At 36.4% G+C, this 19,859-nt stretch overlaps 1 protein-coding gene and 1 long non-coding RNA gene across 4 annotated transcripts; both read left to right on the forward strand.

Annotated features, from left to right (window-relative positions):
• The first annotated feature begins 10,101 nt into the window (after window positions 1–10,101).
• LOC121561331 lies at window positions 10,102–15,362 on the forward strand. The gene is made up of 3 exons (XR_005999212.2): window positions 10,102–10,133; window positions 14,421–14,471; window positions 14,816–15,362. It is a non-coding gene; the product is annotated as an uncharacterized LOC121561331 (long non-coding RNA).
• Window positions 15,363–16,036: 674 nt separating this feature from the next.
• LOC121580129 (variant surface antigen D-like) lies at window positions 16,037–18,640 on the forward strand. 3 transcript variants are annotated; one of them, XR_006660470.1, is made up of 4 exons: window positions 16,037–16,808; window positions 16,924–16,983; window positions 17,286–17,582; window positions 17,721–18,640. XR_006660470.1 is itself a non-coding variant. In XM_045219831.1 (4 exons), the coding sequence occupies exons 2-4, from the start codon at window positions 16,929–16,931 to the stop codon at window positions 17,849–17,851; spliced, it is 483 nt and encodes a 160-aa protein (XP_045075766.1). In that variant the 5' UTR covers window positions 16,037–16,808; window positions 16,918–16,928; the 3' UTR covers window positions 17,852–18,640. The 3 variants fall into 3 exon arrangements, 1 of the variants encoding a protein (XP_045075766.1); XR_006660469.1 differs by having other exon boundaries at window positions 16,927–16,983; XM_045219831.1 differs by having other exon boundaries at window positions 16,918–16,983.
• The last annotated feature ends 1,219 nt before the right edge of the window (window positions 18,641–19,859 follow it).

Consider the following 19,859-nt stretch of genomic DNA (forward strand, 5'->3'; position numbering starts at 1 on the left):
ATAATTGTCTTTCAGATGACGTCCCGATATGGTATGACCCAACCAGAGTAGAGTGTGTGTGTTACACGGTCCTCATATTGTTGGTTAGCAGATATTGTACAGTTTTAACCATTTCTATAGAGTCTTGCATAAAAAGCCCAGATCCACATATAAATTATCTTTCCTAACAGTTGTGGTCAATGCAGCCCTTGACCTCAGCAATGAGTCTCACCCCAAAGGCGATTATGATAGACAGGTGGTAGGAATATATTGTGACTGAACTGAGTATGATCATTAGTTTACTAAATAGATATGATCTATATTATAAAACACAATATTTATGACATGTTATTGTTGTATTTCGGTGCAGACAGCAAGTGACAAGATCCCAGCTCAACCTTCAGCAGACCCAGAAGTGAGACAGAGACAGGTTATCCTTCCAACAGGTTATTACACATTTATTGTAGATCTTTTCTATTTAAATTAAATTGTTGTCTCAGTTCATTCCAATATATAAATTACATGGCTTTTTACTATATTACAACCAACCTTTTGTGTAAAATGTTCACAATATCAACATTCCCATAACTTGTTTCGATATCATAGCGTAAACAAAATTAGCCCGACCATTTGACAGAACTAACCGCCCCTCAAAACATAAAATGAATCTTTATTCTCTCTAATGCCTATGTTTTTGTATTCTATGGGCAATGTTTTTGTCCATTTAACATATTTCTTATCAATTTGCGTGACTTAATTTATATGGCAGTTGATCCATTTACATTACTTTTAAGGTGGTGAGCTTTCTTTGACAACAAAAGGATAACTCAAAGTCAGGAACCTTGACTCTAGATGTGTTCAGTCGTCAAGTCCTCATTTGGTACTAAGGCTGTTCAAGACGTAAATGTGTTTCAGATGACGTCCCGATATGGTATGACCCAACCAGAGTAGAGTGTGTGTGTTACACGGTCCTCATATTGTTGGTTAGCAGATATTGTACAGTTTTAACCATTTCTATAGAGTCTTGCATAAAAAGCCCAGATCCACATATAAATTATCTTTCCTAACAGTTGTGGTCAATGCAGCCCTTGACCTCAGCAATGAGTCTCACCCCAAAGGCGATTATGATAGACAGGTGGTAGGAATATATTGTGACTGAACTGAGTATGATCATTAGTTTACTAAATAGATATGATCTACTGTATATTATAAAACACAATATTTCTGACATGTTATTGTTGTATTTCGTTGCAGACACCAAGTGACAAGATCCCAGCACAACCTTCAGCAGACCCAGAATTGAGACAGAGATCCACTTCATCCTTCCAACAGGTTATTACACATTTATTGTAGATCTTTTCTATTTAAATTAAATTGTTGTCTCAGTTCATTCCAAAATATGAATTAAATGGCTTTTTACTGTATTACAACCAACCTTTTGTGTAAAATGTTCACAATATCAAAATTCCCATAACTTGTTTCGATATCATAGCATAAACAAAATTAGCCCGACCATTTGACAGAACTAACCGCCCCTCAAAACATAAAATTAATCTTTATTCTCTCTAATGCCTATGTTTTTGTATTTTTGGGGCAATGTTTTTGTCCATTTAACATATTTCTTATCAATTTGCGTGATTTAATTTATATGGCAGTTGATCCATTTACATTACTTTTAAGGTGGTGAGCTTTCTTTGACAACAAAAGGATAACTCAAAGTCAGGAACCTTGATTCCAGATGTGTTCAGTCGTCAAGTCCTCATTTGGTAATTAGGCTGTTCAAGACGTAAATGTGTTTCAGATTACGTCCCGATATGGTATGACCCAACCAGAGTAGAGTGTGTGTGTTACACGGTCCTCATATTGTTGGTTAGCAGATATTGTACAGTTTTAACCATTTTTATAGAGTCTTGCATAAAAAGCCCAGATCCACATATGAATTATCTTTCCTAACATCTGTGGTCAATGCAGCCCCTTGACCTCAGCAATGAGTCTCACCCCAAAGGCGATTATGATTGACAGGTGGTAGGAATATATTGTGACTGAACTGAGTATGATCATTAGTTTACTAAATAGATATGATCTATATTATAAAACACAATATTTATGACATGTTATTGTTGTATTTCGTTGCAGACAGCAAGTGACAAGATCCCAGCTCAACCTTCAGCAGACCCAGAAGTGAGACAGAGACCAGGTTATCCTTCCAACAGGTTATTACACATTTATTGTAGATCTTTTCTATTTAAATTAAATTGTTGTCTCAGTTCATTCCAATATATAAATTACATGGCTTTTTACTATATTACAACCAACCTTTTGTGTAAAATGTTCACAATATCAACATTCCCATAACTTGTTTCGATATCATAGCGTAAACAAAATTAGCCCGACCATTTGACAGAACTAACCGCCCCTCAAAACATAAAATGAATCTTTATTCTCTCTAATGCCTATGTTTTTGTATTCTATGGGCAATGTTTTTGTCCATTTAACATATTTCTTATCAATTTGCGTGATTTAATTTATATGGCAGTTGATCCATTTACATTACTTTTAAGGTGGTGAGCTTTCTTTGACAACAAAAGGATAACTCAAAGTCAGGAACCTTGATTCCAGATGTGTTCAGTCGTCAAGTCCTCATTTGGTAATTAAGCTGTTCAAGACGTAAATGTGTTTCAGATTACGTCCCGATATGGTATGACCCAACCAGAGTAGAGTGTGTGTGTTACACGGTCCTCATATTGTTGGTTAGCAGAAATTGTACAGTTTTAACCATTTTTATAGAGTCTTGCATAAAAAGCCCAGATCCATATATGAATTATCTTTCCTAACATCTGTGGTCAATGCAGCCCTTGACCTCAGCAATGAGTCTCACCCCAAAGGCGATTATGATAGACAGGTGGTAGGAATATATTGTGACTGAACTGAATATGATCATTAGTTTACTAAATAGATATGATCTATATTATAAAACACAATATTTCTGACATGTTATTGTTGTATTTCGTTGCAGACACCAAGTGACAAGTTCCCAGCTCAACCTTCAGCAGACCCAGAAGTGAGACAGAGATCCACTTCATCCTTCCAACAGGTTATTACACATTTATTGTAGATCTTTTCTATTTAAATTAAATTGTTGTCTCAGTTCATTCCAAAATATGAATTAAATGGCTTTTTACTGTATTACAACCAACCTTTTGTGTAAAATGTTCACAAAATCAACATTCCCATAACTTGTTTCGGTATCATAGCGTAAACAAAATTAGCCCGACCTTTTGACAGAACTAACCGCCCCTCAAAACATAAAATTAATCTTTATTCTCTCTAATGCCTATGTTTTTGTATTCTATGGGCAATGTTTTTGTCCATTTAACATATTTCTTATCAATTTGCGTGACTTAATTTATATGGCAGTTGATCCATTTACATTACTTTTAAGGTGGTGAGCTTTCTTTGACAACAAAAGGATAACTCAAAGTCAGGAACCTTGACTCTAGATGTGTTCAGTCGTCAAGTCCTCATTTGGTAATAAGGCTGTTCAAGACGTAAATGTGTTTCAGATTACGTCCCGATATGGTATGACCCAACCAGAGTAGATGTGTGTGTGTTACACGGTCCTCATATTGTTGGTTAGCAGATATTGTACAGTTTTAACCATTTCTATAGAGTCTTGCATAAAAAGCCCAGATCCACATATGAATTATCTTTCCTAACAGTCTGTGGTCAATGCAGCCCTTGACCTCAGCAATGAGTCTCACCCCAAAGGCGATTATGATAGACAGGTGGTAGGAATATATTGTGACTGAACTGAGTATGATCATTAGTTTACGAAATAGATATGATCAGTATATTATAAAACACAATATTTCTGACATGTTATTGTTGTATTTCGTTGCAGACACCAAGTGACAAGATCCCAGCACAACCTTCAGCAGACCCAGAAGTGAGACAGAGATCCACTTCATCCTTCCAACAGGTTATTACACATTTATTGTAGATCTTTTCTATTTAAATTAAATTGTTGTCTCAGTTCATTCCAAAATATGAATTAAATGGCTTTTTACTGTATTACAACCAACCTTTTGTGTAAAATGTTCACAAAATCAAAATTCCCATAACTTGTTTCGATATCATAGCGTAAACAAAATTAGCCCGACCATTTGACAGAACTAACCGCCCCCTCAAAACATAAAATTAATCTTTATTCTCTCTAATGCCTATGTTTTTTGTATTTTTGGGGCAATGTTTTTGCCATTTAACATATTTCTTATCAATTTGCGTGATTTAATTTATATGGCAGTTGATCCATTTACATTACTTTTAAGGTGGTGAGCTTTCTTTGACAACAAAAGGATAACTCAAAGTCAGGAACCTTGACTCCAGATGTGTTCAGTCGTCAAGTCCTCATTTGGTAATTAGGCTGTTCAAGACGTAAATGTGTTTCAGATGACGTCCCGATATGGTATGACCCAACCAGAGTAGAGTGTGTGTGTTACACGGTCCTCATATTGTTGGTTAGCAGATATTGTACAGTTTTAACCATTTCTATAGAGTCTTGCATAAAAAGCCCAGATCCACATATGAATTATCTTTCCTAACATCTGTGGTCAATGCAGCCCTTGACCTCAGCAATGAGTCTCACCCCAAAGGCGATTATGATAGACAGGTGGTAGGAATATATTGTGACTGAACTGAGTATGATCATTAGTTTACTAAATAGATATGATCTATATTATAAAACACAATATTTCTGACATGTTATTGTTGTATTTCGGTGCAGACAGCAAGTGACAAGATCCCAGCTCAACCTTCAGCAGACCCAGAAGTGAGACAGAGACAGCTTATCCTTCCAACAGGTTATTACACATTTATTGTAGATCTTTTCTATTTAAATTAAATTGTTGTCTCAGTTCATTCCAATATATAAATTACATGGCTTTTTACTATATTACAACCAACCTTTTGTGTAAAATGTTCACAATATCAACATTCCCATAACTTGTTTCGATATCATAGCGTAAACAAAATTAGCCCGACCATTTGACAGAACTAACCGCCCCTCAAAACATAAAATTAATCTTTATTCTCTCTAATGCCTATGTTTTTGTATTTTTGGGGCAATGTTTTTGCCCATTTAACATATTTCTTATCAATTTGCGTGATTTAATTTATATGGCAGTTGATCCATTTACATTACTTTTAAGGTGGTGAGCTTTCTTTGACAACAAAAGGATAACTCAAAGTCAGGAACCTTGACTCCAGATGTGTTCAGTCGTCAAGTCCTCATTTGGTAATTAGGCTGTTCAAGACGTAAATGTGTTTCAGATTACGTCCCGATATGGTATGACCCAACCAGAGTAGAGTGTGTGTGTGTTACACGGTCCTCATATTGTTGGTTAGCAGATATTGTACAGTTTTAACCATTTTTATAGAGTCTTGCATAAAAAGCCCAGATCCATATATGAATTATCTTTCCTAACATCTGTGGTCAATGAAGCCCTTGACCTCAGCAATGAGTCTCACCCCAAAGGCGATTATGATAGACAGGTGGTAGGAATATATTGTGACTGAACTGAATATGATCATTAGTTTACTAAATAGATATGATCTATATTATAAAACACAATATTTCTGACATGTTATTGTTGTATTTCGTTGCAGACACCAAGTGACAAGATCCCAGCTCAACCTTCAGCAGACCCAGAAGTGAGACAGAGATCCACTTCATCCTTCCAACAGGTTATTACACATTTATTGTAGATCTTTTCTATTTAAATTAAATTGATGTCTCAGTTCATTCCAAAATATGAATTAAATGGCTTTTTACTGTATTACAACCAACCTTTTGTGTAAAATGTTCACAATATCAACATTCCCATAACTTGTTTCGATAACATAGCGTAAACAAAATTAGCCCGACCATTTGACAGAACTAACCGCCCCTCGAAACATAAAATTAATCTTTATTCTCTCTAATGCCTATGTTTTTGTATTTTTGGGGCAATGTTTTTGCCCATTTAACATATTTCTTATCAATTTGCGTGATTTAATTTATATGGCAGTTGATCCATTTACATTACTTTTAAGGTTGTGAGCTTTCTTTGACAACAAAAGGATAACTCAAAGTCAGGAACCTTGATTCCAGATGTGTTCAGTCGTCAAGTCCTCATTTGGTAATTAGGCTGTTCAAGACGTAAATGTGTTTCAGATTACGTCCCGATATGGTATGACCCAACCAGAGTAGAGTGTGTGTGTGTTACACGGTCCTCATATTGTTGGTTAGCAGATATTGTACAGTTTTAACCATTTTTATAGAGTCTTGCATAAAAAGCCCAGATCCATATATGAATTATCTTTCCTAACATCTGTGGTCAATGCAGCCCTTGACCTCAGCAATGAGTCTCACCCCAAAGGCGATTATGATAGACTGGTGGTAGGAATATATTGTGACTGAACTGAGTATGATCATTAGTTTACTAAATAGATATGATCTATATTATAAAACACAATATTTCTGACATGTTATTGTTGTATTTCGTTGCAGACACCAAGTGACAAGATCCCAGCTCAACCTTCAGCAGACCCAGAAGTGAGACAGAGATCCACTTCATCCTTCCAACAGGTTATTACACATTTATTGTAGATCTTTTCTATTTAAATTAAATTGATGTCTCAGTTCATTCCAAAATATGAATTAAATGGCTTTTTACTGTATTACAACCAACCTTTTGTGTAAAATGTTCACAATATCAACATTCCCATAACTTGTTTCGATAACATAGCGTAAACAAAATTAGCCCGACCATTTGACAGAACTAACCGCCCCTCTAAACATAAAATTAATCTTTATTCTCTCTAATGCCTATGTTTTTGTATTTTTTGGGCAATGTTTTTGCCCATTTAACATACTTCTTATCAATTTGCGTGATTTAATTCATATGGCAGTAGATCAATTTACATTACTTTTAAGGTGGTGAGCTTTCTTTGACAACAAAAGGATAACTCAAAGTCAGGAACCTTGACTCTAGATGTGTTCAGTCGTCAAGTCCTCATTTGGTAATTAAGGCTGTTCAAGACGTAAATGTGTTTCAGATGACGTCCCGATATGGTATGACCCAACCAGAGTAGAGTGTGTGTGTTACACGGTCCTCATATTGTTGGTTAGCAGAAATTGTACAGTTTTAACCATTTTTATAGAGTCTTGCATAAAAAGCCCAGATCCATATATGAATTATCTTTCCTAACATCTGTGGTCAATGCAGCCCTTGACCTCAGCAATGAGTCTCACCCCAAAGGCGATTATGATAGACAGGTGGTAGGAATATATTGTGACTGAACTGAATATGATCATTAGTTTACTAAATAGATATGATCTATATTATAAAACACAATATTTCTGACATGTTATTGTTGTATTTCGTTGCAGACACCAAGTGACAAGATCCCAGCTCAACCTTCAGCAGACCCAGAAGTGAGACAGAGATCCACTTCATCCTTCCAACAGGTTATTACACATTTATTGTAGATCTTTTCAATTTAAATTAAATTGTTGTCTCAGTTCATTCCAATATATAAATTAAATGGCTTTTTACTGTATTACAACCAACCTTTTGTGTAAAATGTTCACAATATCAACATTCCCATAACTTGTTTCGATAACATAGCGTAAACAAAATTAGCCCGACCATTTGACAGAACTAACCGCCCCTCAAAACATAAAATTAATCTTTATTCTCTCTAATGCCTAGGTTTTTGTATTCTATGGGCAATGTTTTTGTCCATTTAACATATTTCTTATCAATTTGCGTGACTTAATTTATATGGCAGTTGATCCATTTACATTACTTTTAAGGTGGTGAGCTTTCTTTGACAACAAAAGGATAACTCAAAGTCAGGAACCTTGATTCCAGATGTGTTCAGTCGTCAAGTCCTCATTTGGTAATTAGGCTGTTCAAGACGTAAATGTGTTTCAGATTACGTCCCGATATGGTATGACCCAACCAGAGTAGAGTGTGTGTGTTACACGGTCCTCATATTGTTGGTTAGCAGAAATTGTACAGTTTTAACCATTTTTATAGAGTCTTGCATAAAAAGCCCAGATCCATATATGAATTATCTTTCCTAACATCTGTGGTCAATGCAGCCCTTGACCTCAGCAATGAGTCTCACCCCAAAGGCGATTATGATAGACAGGTGGTAGGAATATATTGTGACTGAACTGAATATGATCATTAGTTTACTAAATAGATATGATCTATATTATAAAACACAATATTTCTGACATGTTATTGTTGTATTTCGTTGCAGACACCAAGTGACAAGATCCCAGCTCAACCTTCAGCAGACCCAGAAGTGAGACAGAGATCCACTTCATCCTTCCAACAGGTTATTACACATTTATTGTAGATCTTTTCAATTTAAATTAAATTGTTGTCTCAGTTCATTCCAATATATAAATTAAATGGCTTTTTACTGTATTACAACCAACCTTTTGTGTAAAATGTTCACAATATCAACATTCCCATAACTTGTTTCGATAACATAGCGTAAACAAAATTAGCCCGACCATTTGACAGAACTAACCGCCCCTCAAAACATAAAATTAATCTTTATTCTCTCTAATGCCTAGGTTTTTGTATTCTATGGGCAATGTTTTTGTCCATTTAACATATTTCTTATCAATTTGCGTGACTTAATTTATATGGCAGTTGATCCATTTACATTACTTTTAAGGTGGTGAGCTTTCTTTGACAACAAAAGGATAACTCAAAGTCAGGAACCTTGATTCCAGATGTGTTCAGTCGTCAAGTCCTCATTTGGTAATTAGGCTGTTCAAGACGTAAATGTGTTTCAGATTACGTCCCGATATGGTATGACCCAACCAGAGTAGAGTGTGTGTGTTACACGGTCCTCATATTGTTGGTTAGCAGATATTGTACAGTTTTAACCATTTCTATAGAGTCTTGCATAAAAAGCCCAGATCCATATATGAATTATCTTTCCTAACATCTGTGGTCAATGCAGCCCTTGACCTCAGCAATGAGTCTCACCCCAAAGGGGATTATGATAGACAGGTGGTAGGAATATATTGTGACTGAACTGAGTATGATCATTAGTTTACTAAATAGATATGATCTATATTATAAAACACAATATTTCTGACATGTTATTGTTGTATTTCGTTGCAGACACCAAGTGACAAGATCCCAGCTCAACCTTCAGCAGACCCAGAAGTGAGACAGAGATCCACTTCATCCTTCCAACAGGTTATTACACATTTATTGTAGATCTTTTCTATTTAAATTAAATTGATGTCTCAGTTCATTCCAAAATATGAATTAAATGGCTTTTTACTGTATTACAACCAACCTTTTGTGTAAAATGTTCACAAAATCAACATTCCCATAACTTGTTTCGATATCATAGCGTAAACAAAATTAGCCCGACCATTTGACAGAACTAACCGCCCCTCAAAACATAAAATTAATCTTTATTCTCTCTAATGCCTATGTTTTTGTATTTTTGGGGCAATGTTTTTGCCCATTTAACATATTTCTTATCAATTTGCGTGATTTAATTTATATGGCAGTTGATCCATTTACATTACTTTTAAGGTTGTGAGCTTTCTTTGACAACAAAAGGATAACTCAAAGTCAGGAACCTTGACTATAGATGTGTTCAGTCGTCAAGTCCTCATTTGGTACTAAGGCTGTTCAAGACGTAAATGTGTTTCAGATGACGTCCCGATATGGTATGACCCAACCAGAGTAGAGTGTGTGTGTTACACGGTCCTCATATTGTTGGTTAGCAGATATTGTACAGTTTTAACCATTTCTATAGAGTCTTGCATAAAAAGCCCAGATCCACATATGAATTATCTTTCCTAACAGCTGTGGTCAATGCAGCCCTTGACCTCAGCAATGAGTCTCACCCCAAAGGCGATTATGATAGACAGGTGGTAGGAATATATTGTGACTGAACTGAGTATGATCATTAGTTTACTAAATAGATATGATCTATGTATATTATAAAACACAATATTTCTGACATGTTATTGTTGTATTTCGTTGCAGACACCAAGTGACAAGATCCCAGCTCAACCTTCAGCAGACCCAGAATTGAGACAGAGATCCACTTCATCCTTCCAACAGGTTATTACACATTTATTGTAGATCTTTTCTATTTAAATTAAATTGTTGTCTCAGTTCATTCCAAAATATGAATTAAATGGCTTTTTACTGTATTACAACCAACCTTTTGTGTAAAATGTTCACAATATCAAAATTCCCATAACTTGTTTCGATATCATAGCGTAAACAAAATTAGCCCGACCATTTGACAGAACTAACCGCCCCTCAAAACATAAAATTAATCTTTATTCTCTCTAATGCCTATGTTTTTGTATTTTTGGGGCAATGTTTTTGTCCATTTAACATATTTCTTATCAATTTGCGTGATTTAATTTATATGGCAGTTGATCCATTTACATTACTTTTAAGGTTGTGAGCTTTCTTTGACAACAAAAGGATAACTCAAAGTCAGGAACCTTGACTCCAGATGTGTTCAGTCGTCAAGTCCTCATTTGGTAATTAGGATGTTCAAGACGTAAATGTGTTTCAGATGACGTCCCGATATGGTATGACCCAACCAGAGTAGAGTGTGTGTGTTACACGGTCCTCATATTGTTGGTTAGCAGATATTGTACAGTTTTAACCATTTCTATAGAGTCTTGCATAAAAAGCCCAGATCCACATATGAATTATCTTTCCTAACATTTGTGGTCAATGCAGCCCTTGACCTCAGCAATGAGTCTCACCCCAAAGGCGATTATGATTGACAGGTGGTAGGAATATATTGTGACTGAACTGAGTATGATCATTAGTTTACGAAATAGATATGATCTATATTATAAAACACAATATTTCTGACATGTTATTGTTGTATTTCGTTGCAGACAGCAAGTGACAAGATCCCAGCTCAACCTTCAGCAGACCCAGAAGTGAGACAGAGACACTTCATCCTTCCAACAGGTTATTACACATTTATTGTAGATCTTTTCTATTTAAATTAAATTGTTGTCTCAGTTCATTCCAAAATATGAATTAAATGGCTTTTTACTGTATTACAACCAACCTTTTGTGTAAAATGTTCACAAAATCAACATTCCCATAACTTGTTTCGATATCATAGCGTAAACAAAATTAGCCCGACCATTTGACAGAACTAACCGCCCCTCAAAACATTAAATTAATCTTTATTCTCTCTAATGTCTGTGTTTTTTGTATTATTGGGGCAATGTTTTTGCCCATTTAACATATTTCTTGTCAATTTGCGTGATTTAATTTATATGGCAGTTGATCCATTTACATTACTTTTAAGGTTGTGAGCTTTCTTTGACAACAAAAGGATAACTCAAAGTCAGGAACCTTGACTCCAGATGTGTTCAGTCATCAAGTCTTCATTTGGTAATTAGGATGTTCAAGACGTAAATGTGTTTCAGATCACGTCCTGATATGGTATGACCCAACCAGAGTAGAGTGTGTGTGTGTTACATGGTCCTCATATTGTTGGTTAGCAGATATTGTACAGTTTTAACCATTTTTATAGAGTCTTGCATAAAAAGCCCAGATCCATATATGAATTATCTTTCCTAACATCTGTGGTCAATGCAGCCCTTGACCTCAGCAATGAGTCTCACCCCAAAGGCGATTATGATTGACAGGTGGTAGGAATATATTGTGACTGAACTGAGTATGATCATTAGTTTACGAAATAGATATGATCTATATTATAAAACACAATATTTCTGACATGTTATTGTTGTATTTCGTTGCAGACACCAAGTGACAAGATCCCAGCTCAACCTTCAGCAGACCCAGAAGTGAGACAGAGATCCACTTCATCCTTCCAACAGGTTATTACACATTTATTGTAGATCTTTTCTATTTAAATTAAATTGTTGTCTCAGTTCATTCCAAAATATGAATTAAATGGCTTTTTACTGTATTACAACCAACCTTTTGTGTTAAATGTTCACAAAATCAACATTCCCATAACTTGTTTCGATATCATAGCGTAAACAAAATTAGCCCGACCATTTGACAGAACTAACCGCCCCTCAAAACATTAAATTAATCTTTATTCTCTCTAATGTCTATGTTTTTTGTATTATTGGGGCAATATTTTTGCCCATTTAACATATTTCTTATCAATTTGCGTGATTTAATTTATATGGCAGTTGATCCATTTACATTACTTTTAAGGTTGTGAGCTTTCTTTGTCAACAAAAGGATAACTCAAAGTCAGGAACCTTGACTCTAGATGTGTTCAGTCGTCAAGTCCTCATTTGGTACTAAGGCTGTTCAAGACGTAAATGTGTTTCAGATTACGTCCCGATATGGTATGACCCAACCAGAGTAGAGTGTGTGTGTTACACGGTCCTCATATTGTTGGTTAGCAGATATTGTACAGTTTTAACCATTTCTATAGTGTCTTGCATAAAAAGCCCAGATCCACATATGAATTATCTTTCCTAACATTTGTGGTCAATGCAGCCCTTGACCTCAGCAATGAGTTTCACCCCAAAGGCGATTATGATTGACAGGTGGTAGGAATATATTGTGACTGAACTGAGTATGATCATTAGTTTACGAAATAGATATGATCTATATTATAAAACACAATATTTCTGACATGTTATTGTTGTATTTCGTTGCAGACACCAAGTGACAAGATCCCAGCTCAACCTTCAGCAGACCCAGAAGTGAGACAGAGATCCACTTCATCCTTCCAACAGGTTATTACATATTTATTGTAGATCTTTTCTATTTAAATTAAATTGTTGTCTCAGTTCATTCCAAAATATGAATTAAATGGCTGTTTACTGTATTACAACCAACCTTTTGTGTAAAATGTTCACAATATCAAAATTCCCATAACTTCTTTCGATATCATAGCATAAACAAAATTAGCCCGACCATTTAACAGAACTAACCGCCCCTCAAAACATTAAATTAATCTTTATTCTCTCTAATGTCTATGTTTTTTGTATTATTGGGGCAATATTTTTGCCCATTTAACATATTTCTTATCAATTTGCGTGATTTAATTTAAATGGCAGTTGATCCATTTACATTGCTTTTAAGGTGGTGAGCTTTCTTTGACAACAAAAGGATAACTCAAAGTCAGGAACCTTGATTCCAGATGTGTTCAGTCGTCAAGTCCTCATTTGGTAATTAGGCTGTTCAAGACGTAAATGTGTTTCAGATTACGTCCCGATATGGTATGACCCAACCAGAGTAGAGTGTGTGTGTTACACGGTCCTCATATTGTTGGTTAGCAGATATTGTACAGTTTTAACCATTTCTATAGTGTCTTGCATAAAAAGCCCAGATCCACATATGAATTATCTTTCCTAACATTTGTGGTCAATGCAGCCCTTGACCTCAGCAATGAGTTTCACCCCAAAGGCGATTATGATTGACAGGTGGTAGGAATATATTGTGACTGAACTGAGTATGATCATTAGTTTACGAAATAGATATGATCTATATTATAAAACACAATATTTCTGACATGTTATTGTTGTATTTCGTTGCAGACACCAAGTGACAAGATCCCAGCTCAACCTTCAGCAAACCCAGAAGTGAGATAGAGATCCACTTCATCCTTCCAACAGGTTATTACACATTTATTGTAGATCTTTTCTATTTAAATTAAATTGTTGTCTCAGTTCATTCCAAAATATGAATTAAATGGCTGTTTACTGTATTACAACCAACCTTTTGTGTAAAATGTTCACAATATCAAAATTCCCATAACTTCTTTCGATATCATAGCATAAACAAAATTAGCCCGACCATTTGACAGAACTAACCGCCCCTCAAAACATTAAATTAATCTTTATTCTCTCTAATGTCTATGTTTTTTGTATTATTGGGGCAATGTTTTTGCCCATTTAACATATTTCTTATCAATTTGCGTGATTTAATTTATATGGCAGTTGATCCATTTACATTGCTTTTAAGGTGGTGAGCTTTCTTTGACAACAAAAGGATAACTCAAAGTCAGGAACCTTGATTCCAGATGTGTTCAGTCGTCAAGTCCTCATTTGGTAATTAGGCTGTTCAAGACGTAAATGTGTTTCAGATTACGTCCCGATATGGTATGACCCAACCAGACTAGAGTGTGTGTGTTACACGGTCCTCATATTGTTGGTTAGCAGATATTGTACAGTTTTAACCATTTCTATAGAGTCTTGCTTGAAAACCCCAGATCCACATATTCATTTTTTCATTTATAGGTCATCTATAAAACAGTATTGTCAATTTCTTAACCCAAATTATTTTCACATACAGTATAATGTATAATATCCTAATTTACTGTTACGGTACTGTGTTATTAAAAACAAATATTTATTCTTCATAATTTCATTCAAGGCAAGCAAGTCCAGTGGAATTGTACCCTTCCAGTGTCCTACTGCAAAGCAGGTAAGAAAGCTGCATTCTTGTCATTAGATAAAATAGTTCATGTTCTTTGTTAACACATTGTGGTATTTTTGATGTGAGGAAACATTGTAGAAATTTGTACAGCTTAGAAAAAAGCCGCCATCTGCAAAATCTGAGGCGCCGTCATGATCGTTGTGAGGATCGTTATGAGAAGAGATAGCTGAGAGACAGAGGTCTTTCAATCAGTTTACTAGAATACATTTTTCTGTGAGTATGTAGGTGTTATGCACAATGTGATGGTACTGTAGGGAGTATGATACCCTAGGTATTAATACATGTATAAAGTTATTGACAGAATTAGATGCTTTTTTTTCTTTTTCCTTCAGACCTTGATGAATCTTCGGATGCTGCAGACTATCTTCCAGACTCATGTGGCAATTCCTCGGATGCTTCTATTATAAGTACTACAAGTTCTTGTAGTAAGGAATATAAAACCACAGAAAAGAATCTCCACCACAAATTGTCAGAGAACAAACCATTAGGGAATGTTACAGCACACAGTGGGGATAGTACCACCAGTTCAGAGAAGCCAAGAACATTAAGTTATTCAAAGATGCGCAGCAATCCTTGTACTTCAGTAATAAGCTGCAGTGCCAATTCATCAGAGAACACATCACACCAGAAAAGCTCCATAAATGTCACACCTTTGTCAATAACAGCAAAAGGAAGCAAGTACAACAAGAAGCAATTTTGTCTTTATTGTAAAAAGGCCATTTATAAATTGGCAAGACACCTCGAATCCATCCACAGTGAAAAGCCTGATGTTGCAATGGCTTTCAGTTTTAATAAAGGATCCCGCAAAAGAAGAGAGTTGTTACGCTCTCTTAAGAAGAGATGAAACTTTGACCATAATACTGAAGTGGCAAGCTGTGGCACTGGTGAGATGGTTGCCTGTAAAAGACCTAGTAATGCAAAACCATCTGATGACTACCGTGACTGCAAATTTTGCGAAGGACTGTATGCAAGAAATTCCCTATGGAGACATGTGAGAAACTGCCCGAAGAAGTCTGTTGAGGGAGAGCCTCAAGTTGGGCGAAAACGGATTCAACTGCACTTACCAAGACCTGACTCAGTTAAGGAAACTGTTTGGAAGATTGCTTGTGAAATGAACCAGGATGACGTTTCCTCGGTTGTAAGGAGTGAAACTGAATTCCTTTGTATCGGCGAGTCACTGTTGAATTCCAGGAAACCATATGAGAGAAGGAATGACTACATACGCCAAAAAATTAGAGAGATGGCAAGACTATTGATAACGGCAAGGGCTATAACACCTTTGAAGAGCACCGAAGTCCTTGTTATGCCCTGTAACTTTCCCCATGTGATACAGGCAGTAAGATATGTTGCTGGTTATGATGTTGAAAGCAACTCGTATAAAATCCCATCATTGGCTTTGAAATTGGGACACAGTTTAGCCAAAGTTGCAGGCATTATTCAATGCAATGCCATCACTGCAAATCGCCCTGCTGTTGCAGAGTCTGCAAAGCAATTTGCCACTTTACATCAGAAAAAGTGGACAGAGTCCATTTCAGCTGCCGCATTTGGTACGCTTCAACAAGCCAAATGGAATAAACCACAGGTTTGACCCTTTACAGAGGATGTGTCGGTGCTGCACACGTTTCTTGCTACTGAGCGTGCTAAGTGTATGAAGGACCTTGAGGAAGAACCCAACAGCAAAAGCTTTGGAAATCTTCCTAAAGTGACTTTGATGCAGGTAGTACTATTTAACAGAAGGAGGGAAGGGGAAGTTTCAAAAATGGAGCTTCAGTCTTTCACATCCAGGGATCTTACGGAGCTGAATCCAGACATTGTGAGGGGCCTTACTGACTTCGAGAAGAAGCTTGCAGAGCACTTTGAGAGAGTTGAGATTCGAGGTAAAAGGTCAAGAAAGGTTCCAGTGCTTCTAACCCCTGACATGATCACTGCTATGGACCTCCTCATGATAAGCAGAAAAGAGTGTCAAGTCCACAAAGAAAATGTGTACATTTTTACACGGCCAGGTGTCCTTTCCCATTACAGAGGCTCCGACTGCTTTCGCAAGTATGCAAACAATGTGGTGCAAAGAACCCAGAGGCACTCACCTCAACAAGATTGCGGAAACAAGTCGCCACTTTGTCCACACTACTAAACCTCAAAGAAAATGAAATGGATCAACTTGCCACCTTTCTAGGACATGACATCCGTGTCCATAGAGAATTCTATCGGCTTCCAGAGAGTACCCTGCAGCTCGAAAAGTCAGCAAACTGTTGATAGCAATCGAAAAAGGAAGACTGCCTTACCTGCAGGGGAAAGGGCTGGATGACATTGAGGTCAATCCTGAAGGTAAAATTTTGTTTGAAATATAGTTTTTAGCCACTTCAAATATAACTATTATAAGTGTTGTTAGTCCTTAATTTAAATAATTGCCGTAAATGTTTTTTTACCCAACCATATGAAGTAGAAATGAGTGATGATGATTCCAGTGAAGAAACCATTGCTGACCTACATCAATGCAAAGGTATCCTGACTTGTATATATGTGGTAATATCTTTAAGTTATGTCACATAAATGCACATTTCTGTGGGGATTATCGAAATGATCCTCTATCTGTTTTTAAACAATCACATTGGTGGTGATAAGTAATTCCACATTTATGGATTTGCAATCAGTTTATGTTTATATCTCAAATATCAGTTAATATCTAATGTAGAATTGCATATTGCCTGACATTGAGGTTGTTTACAGTGAATAATACAAGCAAGCAAACGTATTGTCATGAAGCTCATAGAACATAATCACATTCATTATTACTTTGCAAAGGCTCAACAACAGAGACTTCTAGGGACCAGACACTTCTGAGGCAAACACCAGAGTCAACCACCCTGGACAACATGGAGGGCACTTCTGAGTCAACCACCCTGGACAACATGGAGGGCACTTCTGAGTCAACCACCCTGGACAACATGGAGGGCACTTCTGAGTCAACCACCCTGGACAACATGAAGGGCACTCCTGAGTCAACCACCTTGGATAACGTACACATGAGCAACACACAACCAAGACATGGTAAAATAGTCACATCCCAAGCATCCTCAAAGTGCTCCAAAGGAAAGCAAGGTTAGTAAGCATTTTGTATTCACATGTATTGGTAACATCATATAACTACTAACTAGAATCCTTTGTATCATATCCTCCATTTGTCACTTTAGCAGAGCTCATTGTTAATCAGTTGTATTTTGTTTCCATTTATGAAAGCTGTGAAGGTGAGAAGCAAGTGGACAGGTGATGAAGTGAAAGCTGTTGAGCGGCATTTGCTTAATTTCATAACAAGCTGCAGAATACCAGGTAAAAGGACTGTGACTCCTGCCTCCAAGCAGAGCCAGTAGCTCTGAAAGACAGAGACTGGGTTGCTATCAAATACTACATCCACAACAGAAATGTAGCATTAAAAAGGAAGATGAATAGATAGAACTAGAGCATGCCAACTGTAGCTCAGGTACCATTCAATTCCAATTTCAATCAGCTTCTCCTCAGATAGTGTTAATATCTGTGGGTTTCATGTTCATATTATTTTATTTTCCTTAAATGATTTATATTGTTGGTTCTTGTACAAACATGCCACATAGGCTCGACTGTAGATCCCACATGTTTGTATGTTTATGTATAATTGAGGGCTATTAATGAGCATATGTTTGCCACTTATGGTCAATTTTTTGGGGGATAACAGTTGATGATATAGGTTAATACTCTGCTCTCATTGACAGGGAAAAGAGATAAACAGTACTTAAAGGGATTGTTATTGTTCCTAAGTTTTCAGAAGCACTTTGTTCTTAACCACAAGTTGTTGAATGTGGCAAGGTGTTTAAATTACTGTTAAACTATTACCATTTCAATGGGTGCTTGTAACAGGCCTTGTGTATGGTAACTTGCACTATGTAACTATGATGTAAATCCCTATGTTATTTAGACAGGTTAGCTGAATGTACACTGTCATGTTTCATAGAAGCTGGATGCTTTAATAGAGAGTTTCTCATTCATTTCAAACATGCCATTTCTACTGCCTTGTGCATAGCAGGGAAGGAGGCAAAGTGTAGGTGGTCTATTCTGGGTGTTCAATTGATTTGTTAATTTGCATATTTTCGCTGGCACTCAATAAAAGTAAGGCATAAAGTGTTCCCTCTTTTTTTTACATGAATATTGACTGCAAATGTATTGTTATAAATAACAATAATACGACTTAAACAGTAGACTGAGAATATATTATATTTATGAGCTATGTGAACATGGATAGGCATTTCTGTTGAAGGTTACCTATCTGGTGAGAATGATTATTATAATATTTTTTTAAAAGCTTTAGTTAAGTATTGTACACCTATGATTCTTATGCAGACATTTCAACATGTAACCGGAACCACGTTCAAATACAGACCCTATTTACAGGTTCTTCATAAGTCACATAAACCTGAAAATCAGTGTGTATCTATGGGCTGCTGTTGCTATGGGCCTTATATGTCACATGAACCCGAAAAAGTCCTCATATATACTATTAAAATCAGGTCTGAACAAAATATAGCCCTAGACAAAATCTCAACAGATGGATGTATTCCTAGAATCATGGGACCAAACTATTCTGATTCCCAGGTCTCTTGGACCTTGGGAAAGGCATGTCCCAATATGTCACATTTTTGTCATAAGTCCTGATATTGTCTATAAACACGTATGTGTGTGTGTGTGTGTGTGTGTGTGTGTGTGTGTGTGTGTGCGCGCGCGCGCGCGTGTGTGTGCATGCCTGCGTGTGTGTAGAGTTGAAGTCGGAAGTTTACATACACCTTAGCCAAATACATTTAAACTCTGTTTTTCAGTTCCTGACATTTAATTCTAGTAAACATTCCCTGTCTTAGGTCAGTTAGGATCACCACTTTATTTTAAGAATGTGAAATGTCAGAATAATAGTAGAGAGAATTATTTATTTCAGCTTTTCTTTCTTTCATTACATTCCCAGTGGGTCAGAAGTTTACATACACTCAATTAGTATTTGGTAGCATTGTGTTTAAATTCTTTAACTTGGGTCAAACGTTTCAGGTAGCCTTCCACAAGCTTCCCACAATAAGTTGGGTGAATTTTGGCCCATTCCTCCTGACAGAGCTGGTGTAACTGAGTCAGGTTTGTAGGCCTCCTTGCTCGCACACGCTTTTTCAGTTCTACCCACAAATTTCAAATAGGATTGAGGTCAGGGCTTTGTGATGGCCACTCCAATACCTTGACTTTGTTGTCCTTAAGCCATTTTGCCACAACTTTGGAAGTATGCTTGGGGTCATTGTACATTTCGAAGACCCATTTGCGACCAAGCTTTAACTTCGTGACTGATGTCTTGAGATGTTGCTTCAATATATC

The sequence above is a fragment of the Coregonus clupeaformis genome, unplaced genomic scaffold (assembly GCF_020615455.1).
Source record: "Coregonus clupeaformis isolate EN_2021a unplaced genomic scaffold, ASM2061545v1 scaf2804, whole genome shotgun sequence".
NCBI lineage: Eukaryota > Metazoa > Chordata > Actinopteri > Salmoniformes > Salmonidae > Coregonus > Coregonus clupeaformis.

Coding starts and splice junctions, on each gene's coding strand:
- LOC121580129 (XM_045219831.1), top strand. CDS start 16,929: ATGAGTGATGATGATTCCAGTGAAGAAACCATTGCTGACCTACATCAA. Junction 16,984..17,285: donor TGACCTACATCAATGCAAAG/GTATCCTGACTT, acceptor TACTTTGCAAAG/GCTCAACAACAGAGACTTCT. Junction 17,583..17,720: donor GTGCTCCAAAGGAAAGCAAG/GTTAGTAAGCAT, acceptor CATTTATGAAAG/CTGTGAAGGTGAGAAGCAAG.